This window comes from Solanum stenotomum, chromosome 5 (assembly GCF_019186545.1).
Source record: "Solanum stenotomum isolate F172 chromosome 5, ASM1918654v1, whole genome shotgun sequence".
Taxonomy (NCBI): Eukaryota; Viridiplantae; Streptophyta; class Magnoliopsida; order Solanales; family Solanaceae; genus Solanum; species Solanum stenotomum.
In genome coordinates this window covers 52,804,468-52,821,067 of record NC_064286.1, presented here as the reverse complement: position 1 = coordinate 52,821,067, position 16,600 = coordinate 52,804,468, and the positions used below count along the sequence as shown (strand labels likewise).

Here is a 16,600-nt window from a genome sequence, read left to right as displayed (position 1 = left end):
ATTAATTACACATATATATTATTTTGTATCCTATTGAAAAGGGTAAATAAATACATATAAATTATTAGATGTTACAATTATTATATATGGTATCATTTTATGTAACTCATATCCATAGAATATATATAAAGGTAGTAATCCAATTAATTACTAGTGATGAATTTTATTTCTCACCTTTAATATAAATGAAGTTCATTCTTGATGATCATTTTTTCTTAATTTCTTGATATTCTCTTCCAAATCTTCAAAGTCAACATGGAGAGTTGGATGTATGTTTGGTGAATCTGAAAATTTTCTTTTGATACTTTTTTTGGGTGCAGAAGGGCACGTTGTCATCACTTGGATTTTGTGATCCGAAGAAGTTGGAGTCGTAAATCCACCATCATCATCGTTGTGATCATCATTTCTCGATTTGTGTGTGTCATTATCTTCACCCAACGTCTGTGTTGATCTTCTCTGTATCGTTCCAAACTGTCCCAAACATGAGCTTCCTTCATCTGGATCCTTTGAACAATTTTCTTGAAATAGTATTTCTTTTTTATCATCGTGATCTGGATTATTTTCATCTTGGTTTTGGTCAACGGTATCATGTTGACTAGGTGCAATATCCTCTAGTATGCACCTATCTGGAATTTTGGACGTAATAACCTTTTTCTCATCATCTTCTTCTTGTTTTACTTGGAAAAGGTCTGAATTCGACATATCGAAAGAATATTCTATTTTTGAAGAAGGATCGAAAGTAGACCTGATCTGAACAAGCGCGATGATGGAAAAAACGATGCTCACTTAATTAATGAGTGATTTGTCATGAGTTGAGCTATGAGATCAAAACTTGAGTCAAAAGAGGATGAGCTGAGGAAGAGAGGAGGAGTAAAAGAGAAAGAAATCTGGTTTTTACATTAACAATAAATAAATAAATAAAAGATAAGGAGATATAATATTGGTTGAGGAATAAAAATGCCATCTCAACATTTTTAGTCAACTGGCTAAACACATTTTCACACTCCTAGCAGTAACAATTTGTAGACATTGCTAGTATCTATTTAGTGTATAATAAATATGTATTAATTATACACGGATCATATATTAAACACATATTTCATAATATTTGTAAAAAATTAGTACTTATATAATTATTTTTACTGTGAGATTTTTTTTAAAAAAAATGGGAATAGGGGTTTGAGAAATGGGGGAGGGATTTACAAAGTGAGGAATCAAACTCTGATCAACAGGGTACAAGTTCTTGAAGCTAGCCAATCAAGCTACTAAGATTCTCCGGCTCGTTGTGAAATTTGTTAAGCTATTGTTTAGCGTAAATCTCAACATCAAAATCCTCATGTTTACGAAGTATTTTTGAATGACTCTCACTCTGTTCACTTATGACTTTGCATTCCTCTTTAGAAATAATGATTAATATGAGTATTTTACCACAATACTCATGTTGATTGATGTATAGTCTTTGGCTTTGAGAAATGATTTGGAGAATAAACAATTAATGTTGAGGGTAAAATAGAAAAAAAAAATTCTTGATGTGTTAAAAGTGATATGTAAAAGTAGAAATTTATTTTTGGAATATTGAACAACTAAAAATAAAAAATTATTTTTGAAACACTAAACAAGTAAAAGTGAATGGAGAGAGTATTTCTTTTCATTTTCTGAGCTCAAAGGGATTTTGAATGTGATTGTGTACTCCCTCCGTCTCAAATTATTTGTCATAATTTTCATTTACATGCTCCTTTAAAAAATATTAATTAGGAGAATTTTTTTACTAGTTTATTCTCATTTATGTATTAAGATACGGTTTCTCTTCATCCATTTATTTATTGAGGTGTTTGTAATCTTCAAGAACAATTACGTAATTAATGATAAAATGAGAAAAATAATTAATTTTATCTTAAACTTCTAAAATAATAAATAATTTGACATAATTATTTTTAGAAACTATGATAGATAATTTGAGACGAAGAAACCATAAATTTAGCTTATAAGGTGAAAAGGAGGTCAAAGGAGAAAGAAGTCGACAACACGAACGGAGTTAGGGTACAAAAGGGAGTTCAGATGAACCCCTTTCAAAACTTACACTATATATACATATCAAAATTATTTTTCTTGTATATATATATTGTAGATGTTGAATCGTTTGACTTCTTTCGTATGCTTACTTCTTTATATATGAATGTCACTAATGAAAATTCTGATTTCACCACAGGTCAACAATTAAAAGAAGGAAAAGGTAAAATAGAGTCTCACAATCAACATATATTGTAATGATATATTCTTAATCAAAGATCTCATATTTAAATATTAAAATTGAAATCGCCTTTAATATTATGAGCGTTATTCTCAAAATATTTAATTTTAACGAAAACTCAAATTAATCTAGCCTCAAAGTTGCCGGACATTCACTATGTGGAAAACAAAAGAAAGGTAGAGCGCCCTGGGCGATCAATCGAATGCACACAAATTCGTTAATATTTTACATTTCATTTTTATGTGTCTTTGTCAGAGCACATAGAATTAGAATATAGTAAGTGCAAATACTAACGTCATGTTTATAGTATGTTAGAACTTGGTAATTTGTAGAAGCAACAAGGCACGTGTGCTCATCTTAGTTTTCAACTTCTCATGACTTTTTAACAACAACTACTACTAATTCCCTATATAAATTAATGCTCTTTTGTGCATGATCATATCTTAACCAATTTTTAGCATCCAAGGTTTATATCATGCTAATATTCTTGGTACATAATGGTTGAAATTTAAAGTCAAAGACTTTTTGTTGGGTTTTTTTTCTTCATTTACTTCATGATTAGGAAGATCTCATTTTCTATCTTTACATTAAATTGTTCTCTGTTGGACTTGTGAAGAGTTGGTGAAAATGAGTGGTCTTGTACTTATAGGAAATGAATTTGAAGGTAAAATTGGTTAATTTATCTCACCTACGAGCAAGATATACGGTGAGGCCTAATTCAAATTTAATTTAAAAAAAAAAAAAAACTAGTCTAACACATCTTTAATTATTGTAACTCACCGGTGCTTCTATCTTCTGTTATTTTTTGGACAACTTGTTTTTACAAATTTTCAAACTTTCAACTAGAAGTGTATGTATTTAAAAGTGTTGTGAAACTTATGGAGAGCCACTTGGTCGCAACGATTTGCATCCTAACCGGATTAAAATGTGGTTCAAGATAATCAACATGTATTACCGATATTATTATTGTTTTATTTCTATTAAGTTTCAATAATGTAGTAATTTTTCCAACAAATAGATGTGTGAGTTGTATTTGTATAGAGACTTTTAATACTTATCTCATCAAATTACTTTAACTAAAGTAAATTCATGACATGACCCTTACACGTGTCTTTTAAACTTAGTTTCAACTGACATGTATGCTCTCCAACTGAGTGTCACAAGTAGATTATTTAACTTGTAAAAAATAAAACAAATAAACACATATATCATACGTACTACGTAGCGTCCTACATGACAATTTATGTTCTACATCTATTACGTCATGTAGTGTCTATTTGTTCAATTTTATACAAATTTCAGTGTTTACTTATGCACACCCAAAGTTGAAGAGCATAAATATCAACCGAAGTATAGTTAAGGGCATATTTATGTATCATATGCTTTTTTTTTAATTCACCATCAAACAGGCTGCAGTACTTTGTCTCTCTTGATTCATTTCTGCAACTAAACTCAATTGTGCAAGTTTTCCTTCTGATAGGACAATGCCTGTTTCCTATTGGGCCATGAATGTCCAATGGGCCTATTCTGTGAAAACCTGTAGGTCTATCCTGTTCTGAGGCCCAATTTTTGCCACCCCATGGATCGGAGTGATGAGAATCCGGCCCCAAAACGGACACTTTTTGGATGCTACAGACCAAAAAAGGACTCTCCCTAAAAACATAGCCCAAAACAGACACTTCGCCCATTTGTGGGTAAACTGTGATAAACAAAGTTAACTTTCGATTAGTTCACCCCAACACTCAAAAAATATTTACAAAAATTTTAAAGAATCTAATTCTCATCCAACTCAGAGAATCTAAAACGTGTCATGTCTGTCAGCAGTATGCTATTCTCATAAATGTGCAATGAACGGATTTACNGGATGCTACAGACCAAAAAGGACTCTCCCTAAAAACATAGCCCAAAACAGACACTTCGCCCATTTGTGGGTAAACTGTGATAAACAAAGTTAACTTTCGATTAATTCACCCCAACACTCAAAAAATATTTACAAAAATTTTAAAGAATCTAATTCTCATCCAACTCAGAGAATCTAAAACGTGTCATGTCTGTCAGCAGTATGCTATTCTCATAAATGTGCAATGAACGGATTTACATTTCACATGAAGAAGCCTATCAAGTAGATTCTATGGTTCGAAGTTCGAACTGCCAAACTCCACTAAATATATAAAGATAGCAATTCATTGATTTTAAAACTTACAATAAATGGACTATAAAAGTCTCCTGAAGCAACAAAGAAAAAAATGATCGCAAGCAACTTATCGAGGTTGAGAGAGATCCAACACAAGTAAAACTTCTAGCTGTAGCATCCAATGAGCTAACTGTAACTGAAAGCTTGGTAATATCTACTTTCTATTCTTCGTAAGCACTCTTTCCTCAGAGGTGAATCTGCAAATATGGCTCGGATGAAGTCTTCAACCTGAAAAACCAGATAGCTAATAAATATGGCATAATAATTCAAGCCCAAGAAGAAGAGATTTCATCAAGGTAAAGCATTCCAATGGAAAATAAATGGTTGTCGACTCTGGTTGCCAGCAACCAGAAACCTATGATGCTTCAACTGAGACACTATTTTAAGTCAGTTCGGCAATAAATTACAGGCTGCATTAGTAAAAAAATTCTTCTTTTTTAGGATGTTCTGTTATAGATCCTCCTTCTATACGTGAAACACAGCATATTACAACCCAACCAATTATGAGATCCTGGTACTAGTTTAATTGATATTTGATTTTTCTTTATGCATACCTCTGATTGCTTAAAACCATGGTTGGAAAGTTCATCAGTTTCCCAAGCTGCAGTAATAGATTTCAATGGCATATCCAGGAGATCTTTTGACAATGACCAGCAGAAAGAAAAAAAGTTAGGTTGAGAATCATTTCATTCTGGAATAAGCCCTTCCTACAATAAGAATACCTGCTAGCTTGCGTAATTTCCGGAGGGATGGTATAAGATCATCAAGAGTTTGTGCAGGAGACTCCTGCAACTTTCCTGTCTGGTTAATAGCCAATACAGAGTCCAAGAAAGAAGACAGATTCTCGAATAGCAGATGAATCAGCCTTTGGAGCTGTAAACAAACAAATCAGCCTATAAGGTCAAGGAACCGTAAGAAACTATGTGCTACTTCAATTCGATCTGGTAAATCATTCTTCTTCACACAATTTGATGGCTTAATACAGCAGAGTCTGAAGCTGTCTGGTCAAGTAACAGAAAAAGGTTTTGGTCCTCACCTGCAATGTTTCTTCTGCAGCAATATCATCTAGGAGGAGGATATCATTTGCTATTCTAGAAAAGACTTCCTCCAGGACCATGCTCATACTTCTCTTGTATGCAGAAGGTAGGAGTAAACGGTGCCATATAATATATACTTTCTCAAGTATGAAAATCACCTGCAGAGAAATGCTTAGGTCCTATAGTAAGGATTGAATATTTGTAGGAAAAACCATTTCCAGTAGGGAAGCACAAATCCCTGAATTGTACCTGGTCAATGCTCAACTTAGCAGATTCATATTGCTTCATTTGATGAGTATTTTGAAATCCATCGGCTCCATCAATAGCCTAGGATCACATGATTGCCAGCAAATATAATCATTGAGATTTTCTGTAAGAAATTATTATGGACTTGTGCAAACTCTGGGGTGGAGTGGGGGGGGGGGGATTACCTGTTTTAGGTTGTAAATGACAAGTTTAATTTGTCTTTGTAAAACTTCTTCTGCAAGCATCTGGAATCTTGGAGCCAAATCCGCAAATACAACAAGTTCCTTCATTGATGCTGGAAAGTCTGAGCGGTACTGAAACAATTAACTGTTAGCTTGAGACCTAATATTACACGAAAAGTCAGACAAGACACCCTAAGAAAATCCAGCTTTTAAAATTCTTTTTCTTTTATATTTTTGAAATATAAAAGATGAGTGAGTGCCCCTAGCTCCCCTAGTTAATTCTCCTAATAATCACATTAAATCAAACTGGTCCCCTATTTGGGATTATGGGAGCAGTTTTTGCTTGTAGTACGACATGCGAAGGCAGAGCAAATCAAAGCAAACTAAAACAGAAATGAACAAAATCCATCCATGCTTACCTCAAATGCAAGTCCAAGGATCTCCTGAGAGAGATAGTGGCAATCATTGTGAATAAGAACGGCAGAATGGTTGATGGAATCAAGCTGCCTTTCGAACTTTCCAAGTCAAACATGGATGAAAATCCAGAAAGAGAAGAAAAGGGAGAGTATTAATGACATAGGAATTATGATCATGAAAAAGCTGAAAAAGACTGACACCAAACCACCCTTGCCCTGAAGACTCAGAGGGCTATGACAAGAAAGAAAGAGAAGCTTTTTGTTAAATGCATTCACACATGTGTAGGAGATGGAGAAAAGCTGGATAGAACAAAACAAAGCATGTTCTGCATGAGTTGATGTTGCAGGCCTCTTCTACACTAACCTTAACAGGTATGATAGCTTCATAAAGAAGTAGAGAATCCCGAGCAGCGTGATAGAATTCCAACCCCACTCTAGAAGATGACAGGCAAACATCCTGCATATTGGAACCAGTTTCCGTAGGGGTCATTAGAGGAAAGGATGTAGGAAAAAGTACAAGGTAAAGCAAACAAGTAAAAAAGGTAGAAGAGCCAGAGAAACAAAACCAGTAAACTCCTTCAATATCAGTCCTGACAAGAAAAAAAGAAACTGCAAATCGAAGTCATAGTGTGCAAAAAATCTTTAGCATATTCCATTAATTACAACAGAATCTGCAGCTTAAAAACTCACTGTGCCTCCATGGATTAAACTAAGGAATTGCACATCACAAACAATTGAAATATGAAAACATTATAAACTAAGTTAGCATACTCTTTCTTCTTATGACGGTGGTATCCGGGCTAGCATGCATGCACCTCAACTAATTCGACCGGGTATTGGATACCTCCCACCAGCACAGATACCGGGTAACTCTTCCCACCAAAACAATTAGGTTAGTATACTTTTTTTTTTGTTTTCCTTCAATTTTTAACCATCACTTTAAGTAAGGTTAATTACCCCAATTGTCACCATTTCTGTTGCACTCCCTAAAAAGTGATCATGACTTCAGCCAAACAGCGGTTCTGGAAAAAACATACTTTCTAGAGCAAATTCAGTAAAACAGTACTAAAAGCATCCTAGTTAACGACATTGGTTAAGCAACCACTGAAAGCTTATATTAACTTAAAACACAGCAAGAATGATCAATCGGCCTTGACAATGGAAATGTTTTATCTCTGCAAAATAGCTGATTGTGCACAACTGCGACAAGCTAGCTAGTAAAAGAAGAGGGAATTTTTTGAGGTTTCTTTTCTCTTGTTCAGCTCATACAGACAAGGTGGAAATAAAATAAAAGAATGAACACTGGACTCATGCAAGTGAGCCAGTCACACAAAATTTGGAATCAAAGAGAGATTAATCATGGACTTCATTGACTAAATACTGGACAATGTCATCTTCTTCTTTTTCCGGATAACCAAGAAATCCCCAAGGGATAGTGGCTCATGTGCAAAACTAGGTGGAGAATAGGCCTGACCCTTATGCTTCATCACTTGAATAACAGGCTATTGTATACACCAGGGTTCAAACCCGTGTTATGTGCCTAACAAACACATCACGCGTTGTTCTCTTACCACTAGACAAAAGCTCTGGGGGTTGGATAACAAAATCTTAGTTATTGATGCTATTCCAATTTAACATCTCGCTTCAAAATTTCACCCCTCCTATATCTCATTCAGCAATGCTGGGAAAGAAGCTAAATATAAAATGCCTTGACCTGAAAAGTCAATTCAGAGCTCTTCTATATCAAGACACTTCTTGCTACTAAAGGATGGGCATTAATAGTAAGACGAGCAAATACAGCCAACGAAGTAAGCAAACCTTGGTCCTATGAGACAACTTAAGAGGGAAAGCAAAGAAAGACAGAGTAGAGAGAGGAGAAAGTGAAACAATTTGGTTGTTCACAAGTAAACAAAAATCTGTGTGATTCTTTAAGCTTCAGTGAACTGACCTTGAGTGTTCCATGAACTAACTTCATTAGTCGTGACGCTGCTTCAGACACCACACATCTCTCAGATGTAAAAAGCAAATCGACAACAAGGTCAGATGAACTTTCAGCATTATAATCATCCTTAACTTTAGAGTTTCTCCTAGTGCAATCCTGCAGAAACAGCTCTACAGCACATTCAAAACCTAAGACATTGACAATTTAAAATGCAGAAGTACAACAGTTAGTACTTACCTCAGGAAGGCGGAAGTCAGACTGTAAAAGTTGATTTCTTGCCTTGGACAAAATCTCAACCTTTTTCCTCGATGCAAAATGAACCTCCACATTATCTGCAAATTTGCTCAATCTTTCATCCTTGCCATCAGAGGAAGCAATGAACATTAACTCCTTCAAACTTGCCTCAAAGTTAGATGTGCACTTTACAATTTCCTGAAAGTCTGCCAGTTTCGAAGCATCATCAGGCACATTCTGAAACAAGAATATCAAAATTGTGAATTCAATATTATAATGGAACCTCGTCAACAATGAGAATTATGCATGCTAATCAGTTGTTTTCTTTATCAAGTACTGTCCAAAAGAATAAAAAACCAGTAAATATTTGATTTTTCATTAGTCTGATAATGCACATTGTTAGAATAGAAATAAGTATTTCCTACTTAGAATAGAAATAGGAATAGGAATAGGAATAGGAATAAGAATAGGAATCCTAGTTGGAAAAGGATTCCAATGTAGTGTCTATAAATAGGGTCTCAATGTAACTATTTAGATACACAATTCAATAATATTTTTCGTATATATTTCTCACACACATTTTGCTAGTCATAGAAAAATTCCTTAAGATATATGTATGCTAAGGGAAAGAAAATCACCCACACAAGCATGCCATTAAAACACTTGATTCTTCAAATTGATTTTTCACTGCATTGTTGAGATAATCTTACAAAAGACAGCCAGAAATATCCGTAACATCGTATATCACATGGACTGATTAAGGGTGATCTCATATGGGTGTAAGTATCTAGTAGGAGTACATGCAGTTTTTTGCTAGCTCTTTTGTGTATTCTAATAATTTGTGTGAAGTACCTACACCCATATCTCATCCATTCAACATGGGTACGTCAATGCAAATGAAAGGACCCAGGTAACATAGGTCAATCTAACATCTTTTCATCCTCATTGGAGATGAAATGGAACTGAGAATAATTTCTACTTAAATAACTATGATGGGAAAAGAACATGTCAGAGGCATAGTTATCACATCAAGATAAGAAAGCGTACTAAAGCAACTTAATGAAGCACTTATGCCCATTGGGTCTTTTGTAATCTCTCAATGAAAAACAGAATTTACATCACTTCAGTAAATTAACCGAAGTTAAGCCAGGTACATTGACTCATATTTCCGAGCTTCTTCAGAGTAACTCACAGCTATTATCTAAATCCATTTAATAAATGATCTCATTTAACAATATATATGTTTGAAATTTTGTCTCAAAAAATACTTTTGAAAGTCAAGCAATCAAATAGCACCCAAAAATTGCTCACAATTACCTATCCTTTCATCCAATACATAGAGCTATCTTGGTTCTACATGGAAGTGTGAATTACCCAAACTAACACATCAACTGATATATTTAATATCTTAGTAATAAGAGTACTTGCAGCATACATAAAAAGTTAACGGCCATCATAAGTAATCCCCTGTGAAGGATCTCAACAATATCAAAGCATTCATAATTGGCACATAGGAAAAGATGACTTGTAATAATTCAGAATGCAAAGAGAAATCCCTATGTTAAGGCGTAAGGTTATTGAATTGGACCTTGGAGAGGAAGCTGGATACTATCAAATCTGACATCCTTGGCCATGTTAATTTTCCAAAGCACAGCATCCATGTACTATTTTCAAAGCACAAAGACTTACTAATAAACTTCACAACATCAATAAGAACAGAGTACATACTTCCACCATCAATACTGTCAACCTGCATGTTGAGGCACAATTTGGTTATTATGGATATTAAAAACTTAGTAGCAATTAGAGTCCTCTTTTATTTCAAAGCACAAGGGGATGGATTTGTTTCTTCTTTTTTCATAATATAGGTAAAACAATATGGTTGGATCATGCAACTTCCAGAATCAAATATAAGGTAAAAACACAGCAGATTAGAAAAAAGTTCGAAGAAATCACTCCAACCATGTCCAGGTGAGTGGATTATGTTATCCGAACAACAATCATTTAACTTTTGGAAAAATTATCATCTTCTCTAGTAAACAATACATAATGTCAAAGAAGTCGAGCCTCCAATCTATGTTGCTTGGACTCTTCAAAAATGCCGCAGGGTGTCGGTCAAATCCTCCAAAAGTAGTGCATCTTTGTAGGATTCATCACAGGAGCAGCAACATTTTTTGAGAGTCCGTGCAACACAGCTCATGTTTGGATTCAAATTGAAGTGATGCTTTTGCACAAATGAATATGTATAAAGAGCCAAGAGGAAAAACTGCAATAACTGATTAAACATTTACATTTGGATCAGCAGATGGACATATCTTCATATTTGCCTTGACACCATTTCCGGACTCCTGATTAATCCATTCCACCACAATAGTTGACCTAAAACTCACCACTGGCACAATTACATGTTTAATCATCAAATCTGCTACTTTTGCCAGCCCATAATCCAGAATATCAACTGCCTAAAAACGAAAAATAACATGAATAAAAAGTTAAACCAGATTTTCTCTAACTTCACCAGAAATATTAATATATATCAGTGACCTGAGATAAAGTGAAAATGGGGAGGAATAGTTCAAACTCACATCCATTGCTTTTAAAATTGTTTGGAGCTCAATCCCATCAACATCTCTGATGCTCAACTGATACTTCAGGTGAACTGTATTGTTTTCTTGCTCAAACCACACTGCATTGTCCATACATTGCAAAAGCACCTCTTGCATCTACACACCCAAATCCAATTCCTCTAATCAAGAATCACAGAAACTAAATAAAGATCACCAATATATCATCTTCTGTTAACCTACCCACCCCAGCCCCACAAGCACCACCCCAACCCACCCCCACTCTCAGAGCACTTAACTTTGCAAAATAAGCACAGGAAAAATGCATAGACAGAGACATTAAATAAAGGAGCAGCCCAGTGCATTAAGTCCCCGCTATGCACAAATTCTGGAGAAGGTCCGGACCACATTGGATTTTACATACGCAGCTTGCCTTGCATTTCTGCAAGAGGTTATTTCCATGGTCTGAGCCTGTGACCGCCTGGTCACATGGCGGCAACTTCTACTGCTGCGCCAACCCATAGACATCACAATCTTTTTTTTTTCTTTTGATTGGTGATCCACAACAAAAAAATTGTTCAGCAACTCATTAGCAAACTCATTGCAAAAGAGAAGAAAAAAGATGGTCGCAAAAGTGATTTGGAAACTGAAATATTTAAAGAGGTTCGCTTGCTGCCAGCCTTCCACAGCTAGATTTAAAAAACAACAGAGGATACAACTGCACCACACTTGATTTAGAGGCTCTGATGAACTTCTATATCAATCAACTATGCTTCAATTCGAAGGGTAGTGTCTGCTATAAGATCCTCTGTATCTGTTCCTACCTATTCAGGCTTATTTAAAAATGGACAATTCAAATCACTCTTCTTACTGGCACGACTAAATGTTGCAAGCAAAGCAGAATACTAACTTAATCAAATCTTGCTCCGATGAACTATTTAAATATCTCATTAATTAAATCAAAATCAAGTATGCCTCATGTCAAAGTAATGAGATCTGTAATGCTAATACCTTGAACTCAATGAAAAACAGCAATAGAAGCTTTGATATGTCCATAAAATCTCCATATGGACACAAAAACCACTACACTTATAATCTATGTCAACATATCTTCAGTAAAAGCCCAAGTATTCACCAAAAAAGCTACAATAAAAACAATGACAACTCACAAATAAGCCTCAATCCCAAAATAGTTGTGTTGAACTACAAGAATCCTCAATTTCTACAGTAGAGATTCAAACAAATTCATTTCCTATAATCATCTTAGCAATTCAACAATCATATACGAAAACAGTATCAACAAGTTACCTCCTCAAAACACTCAGTCCATTCGTCCTTCAACAATCCGTAAACCAAAGGCTGCTTCTCCTCATCATTACTCGTTACCAACACTGCCTTTAACTCCCTTAACACTTCAGCCGCTTGTTCAACTCTCCCTACCTTAATCTCCTCCTTCACAAACCTCAGTCTGTCATTCAATTCCAAAATCACATCAAGTAACCCTAACAATTCCCTCTTTTCCTTCACCTCTCTATTTTTTACCAGAATTTCATCAATTACGGCTTTGGTTTGAGCTTCAACTGGATGATCCGAGATGAGTTGAATCAAGTCGGATACTTGAGACGATAGATTTTCAGATTTTGAAACGACGTCGGAGCACTGAGAAAAGAGTGTGGAGAATTCGGAGTAATGTGAGAGAATGTATTGCCGGACTTTGGACTTTATATCGACGGAACGAACTTGTAGACGGTCGATGAGAAGACGGAGATCTGGGGCGGATAACGGCGAGTTTACATCGTCGATGTTCGGCGATGAGAGTAAATCGCGAACGTCAATTGAATTGAATAATACATCCATGTCTCGCCGGAAAGGTCCCTTTCTCTCTCGCCGGCAAACCCCGAACTCTCTCGCTGCTCGCTAGTTTTTGTTTTTTTAATTTATTTATTTTTTAGCTTATCCTATTTTTTTATTTAACTTTTAAATTTTGACTTTAACATATAAACCTTATTTTATATTATATCTAAATTGCAATTATTTTTTTTTAAGTAATAGTATATCCAAATTGCAATATTTTTCTTTAAGTAAAAAAAAAATCCAGCCGTTTAGTTGATTCAGCCATTTCACGATTGTTATTTTGATTTTGTTTATAAAAATCTATTTTTGATCGAGTGGTTAAAGCTTCAGTTTTTTATTGGAAGGACATGAATTCAAATTTTGCTAAATTTTATATTATTTGAGTAAAATATAAAAGTGCTTTCAAATAATTTTTGATTCGGATATAATCATAACTTTATATTATTATAGCTAGATCGACATTTTAAATGAATATATTATATATATATTTGACAAATAAAAAAATAGGGTTGATATGATAATAAATTTGGGTAAACTATTATTTATGTGTAGCCGTAGTTCATACTATTTTAAAATCATAAATATTTCGGCTTAAGTCATCTACAGACTCTTAAAGTTGTCTGCATAATTCACTTAGACACCTCAAGTAAGACTTGTACCTATTGAACACCTAAAATGTTCAAAATATGTACCTATTAAACACAAAACGTAGACGTGGCAACATAAGTGTACTTCACTTAGTATTAGCGCGTGAATAGGTTCCATGCATTGCGAAGAAGAGGATTCATGCATTGCAAGAGAAGATTCATGCATCGCGGGAAAAGATTCATGCATCGCGAGAAAAAAGACTTATGCATAGCAAGAAGAAGAAACCATGCATAGCAAGAGAAAACGTCATGCGTCACGGGAAAGAGATTCATGCACAGCAAGAGAATGATTCATGCATCCCGAAAAAGAAGTTATGCATTGCAAGAGAAAATTTACCCATCACAAGAAGNAGAAGAATTCTGAATCTACGAATTGATGTGATTTTGCAAGAAAAAATAAGATTTTTAGACATTGAAGTTAAAAAAGTTAGCCGGCCTCCGTTCATATCTATTTCTGGTCACTCAAACAGACATCACCACTACAAATTAAAATGTAAACTAATTAAGCTTATTAAAAATGGTATCATGAAATTCCATAGAATTAAAATTGATAATTAAAAAGAAACGAAGAGTTCTTCAACTCCAAAAAACACCAGTTATGGAATTCAGAAAAATATGTCAGGTAACTCCATTTTTTCCGGTCATGGTAATAGGAATTCAAAATTTTCCGACGAAACCTTTTTCATCTTCCTCGTACCAAAACTAGATGGAGAGAAGAGGATTACAATTGAAAAATCGATTGAGGAAGGGACTGTCTTGTTGGAGAATTGGGGACGATTTGGATCAACTGGAGAGAAAAAAATGAGGGGTTGCCGTGGGGTGGATGGGTGGGTTTTTTAGAAAATTCTTTTTTATTTTTTTTGTTAGCTAAATAGATTAAAATAGTTATTTTTTAGAATTCGTTTTTTAAATAAATTTTTGGAACCAAATGCCACATGTCATCATTTAATTCATCAATTTGCCATGTCACAGTGAGTGTAGTACACACATATCAGATTTTTGGTTGACTATAAAAAAATGTCAAATAGGTATCAATTTTAAAGAGCATATGTGTTCAATAGGTACAAACCTTAGTTGAGACGTTTAAATGAATTATGCGGACAACGTTAAAGGGCCGCAGATAACTTAAGCCAAATATTTCTATCCTCAATTTCATATATCTACTATTTATATAGAAGTGGGGATAACCACACATGTGATGGTCAACATGCATGTATCACCTGTGTGGTTTCACACTTACATATATATTTGTTTATTATTTTTTGGAAAAATACATAAAAACACCTTTGAACTTGGCAGCAAAACTTATTTTAGCACCTTAACTTTACGGGTAATTATTTACCCCCCTAAACTTATTTCAAGTGAATTTAATAGCACCTTAAGCATACAATACAAGTTTCATACTTATGGGTGAAATGCACGCACGCCACTTAAGCGCCACCTCTATGCTACATCGATGACACGTCGGATAATTAAAAAAATACTTTTTCTTTATTTTTATTTCCCTACAATTTAAAAAAAAAAAATTCAATATTCACCCATCCTCTTCATTATTTCAGTTGGGTCAATTTCTTAACTTCTAAAATTCTGACCGATTCATTCTACTTTCATTACTTTTTAATGATTTATTTTTACTTCCATTAATCTCTTTTTTCAGCTAAGTGAAGCTTCAACTTACATCAACAATGGCGCCTTCAGATTTGTGCAAAATCAGTGTGCTTAACTTTTTAGATTTATNAAAAGTTTTTTATTTCTTTTTAGCTAAGTGTTTTACTAACTTAGTTTAATTTAAATCATAATTACGATTTTGAATTAATTAGGTCATGTTTAAATTAATTATATTATTATCAAGTTAATTATTTTATTTTTGTTAAGATTCAGAAGCTCGTTAATTAATTAATATCAATTTGTCTCGTTTAATTACTAGCCGAGCTTATCCTAATTGACTACGTTTGGCCACATCTTTAATCTCCAATTGGCTATAATTTAAATTCATATGGCCCAAGCTCAAATTCAATTCTAGCCTATTTATTTTGAAAGACCAAGTTGGTCATTCATTCAATAATTTCCAGCAGCCTTTTTTCTCATTTCAGCAGCCCACCAAGAGCCCAATACCCATTCCAATCAGCCCACATCTTCCAATCAGCCCAACACACATTACATACTAAGAAACCCATTTCAACAATATACAACAATCCAAACAATACAGGGAGGACAACAGTATTGCCGACCCCTGTTGCCCTTCTTCTTCACGCCAAAGTGACCAGAAACGTCCAGCAGCCAGGCGGTACATTGCTTTCCTTTGGCTTCTTCTTCAAACGTCCTTATCCCCATTAATGTGGCAACAGAGCAACAACAGGCACATGTATTTGCCCTTTCCTCTTCCGGAATAGGGTGAAAACCTCAGAAAAAGGAGGTCTCCCTAAAATGGTGAAAGTTTGGAGTTTGAAATTTGAATGGGCCTTGTCCCCATCCGAAAATCTCCCGCCTATTCACCCATTTTTGCCCTAATTTCGTTGATAAATAGTTGGATATCCTTCATTGTTTTGGGGGGGACCAAAAAAAAAAAAAAAGAGATTCGAAGAAATTTTGGAAAAGTTGTCAAGAAATTATATAGAGAAATTTCCCAAAGTTGTAAAAGATCCCCAGAAACATACACTTCAGATATATATATATATATATTTTTCTTTCTTCTCGATTATTTGTGGGTTGCGAAAGATTAGCCAAGATTTCTCGAAAGTTCTCGCTGTGGTGTTAAGTTCGACATTCCTCTACTCGTAGTCTCAGTTCACTGCTCGAAAAAAGGTAAATCCTCCCCTAGTTTTTCGTTTAATTCCTAGTTCTTTAATTATTTTTTTTTTCTATTTGCGTGTTCTTAGCTTGGTTTTAGTTTTCGTGTCTTAGACTTTGGTTCGATATTTGAATGGTTTTTTTTTGGTGTTTATGTTCCCGTTACTTGTCTGATTTTGTTCTAAAGAGTAATGTTCCTCTTGGTTTTAGTTTGGCGTTTGTCCTCATAAGCGATAAGCACCT

At 34.5% G+C, this 16,600-nt stretch overlaps 2 protein-coding genes across 5 annotated transcripts; both read right to left on the bottom strand.

Annotated features, from left to right (window-relative positions):
* Positions 1–862, bottom strand: LOC125865543 (uncharacterized). The gene has a single exon (XM_049545750.1). The coding sequence runs from the start codon at positions 700–702 to the stop codon at positions 193–195; it is 510 nt and encodes a 169-aa protein (XP_049401707.1). The 5' UTR covers positions 703–862; the 3' UTR covers positions 1–192.
* A 3,471-nt stretch (positions 863–4,333) lies between these two features.
* On the bottom strand, positions 4,334–12,999 carry LOC125865533 (centromere/kinetochore protein zw10 homolog). Of its 4 annotated transcripts, none has more exons than XM_049545732.1 (14): positions 12,375–12,999; positions 11,088–11,225; positions 10,794–10,964; positions 10,091–10,252; positions 8,506–8,739; positions 8,275–8,424; positions 6,691–6,783; positions 6,330–6,425; positions 5,914–6,042; positions 5,732–5,809; positions 5,482–5,640; positions 5,168–5,318; positions 5,000–5,082; positions 4,334–4,673 (listed from the first exon to the last, which is right to left on the bottom strand). In XM_049545732.1, the coding sequence occupies exons 1-14, from the start codon at positions 12,921–12,923 to the stop codon at positions 4,572–4,574; spliced, it is 2,295 nt and encodes a 764-aa protein (XP_049401689.1). In that variant the 5' UTR covers positions 12,924–12,999; the 3' UTR covers positions 4,334–4,571. The 4 variants fall into 4 exon arrangements, with proteins under 4 accessions (XP_049401689.1, XP_049401693.1, XP_049401691.1 ...); XM_049545736.1 differs by having other exon boundaries at positions 11,088–11,248; positions 12,375–12,593; XM_049545734.1 differs by lacking the exon at positions 10,091–10,252.
* Positions 13,000–16,600: the final 3,601 nt, after the last annotated feature.

What these genes read in the sequence shown, in the direction of transcription:
- LOC125865543 (XM_049545750.1), bottom strand. Translation starts at nt 702, where the DNA reads ATGTCGAATTCAGACCTTTTCCAAGTAAAACAAGAAGAAGATGATGAG.
- LOC125865533 (XM_049545732.1), bottom strand. Translation starts at nt 12,923, where the DNA reads ATGGATGTATTATTCAATTCAATTGACGTTCGCGATTTACTCTCATCG. An exon ending in CAATTTTAAAAGCAATGGAT is followed by an intron (nt 10,965 to 11,087) that starts GTGAGTTTGAAC and finishes TTTCGTTTTTAG; the next exon opens with GCAGTTGATATTCTGGATTA. An exon ending in ATGGTTTTAAGCAATCAGAG is followed by an intron (nt 4,674 to 4,999) that starts GTATGCATAAAG and finishes CTGGTTTTTCAG; the next exon opens with GTTGAAGACTTCATCCGAGC.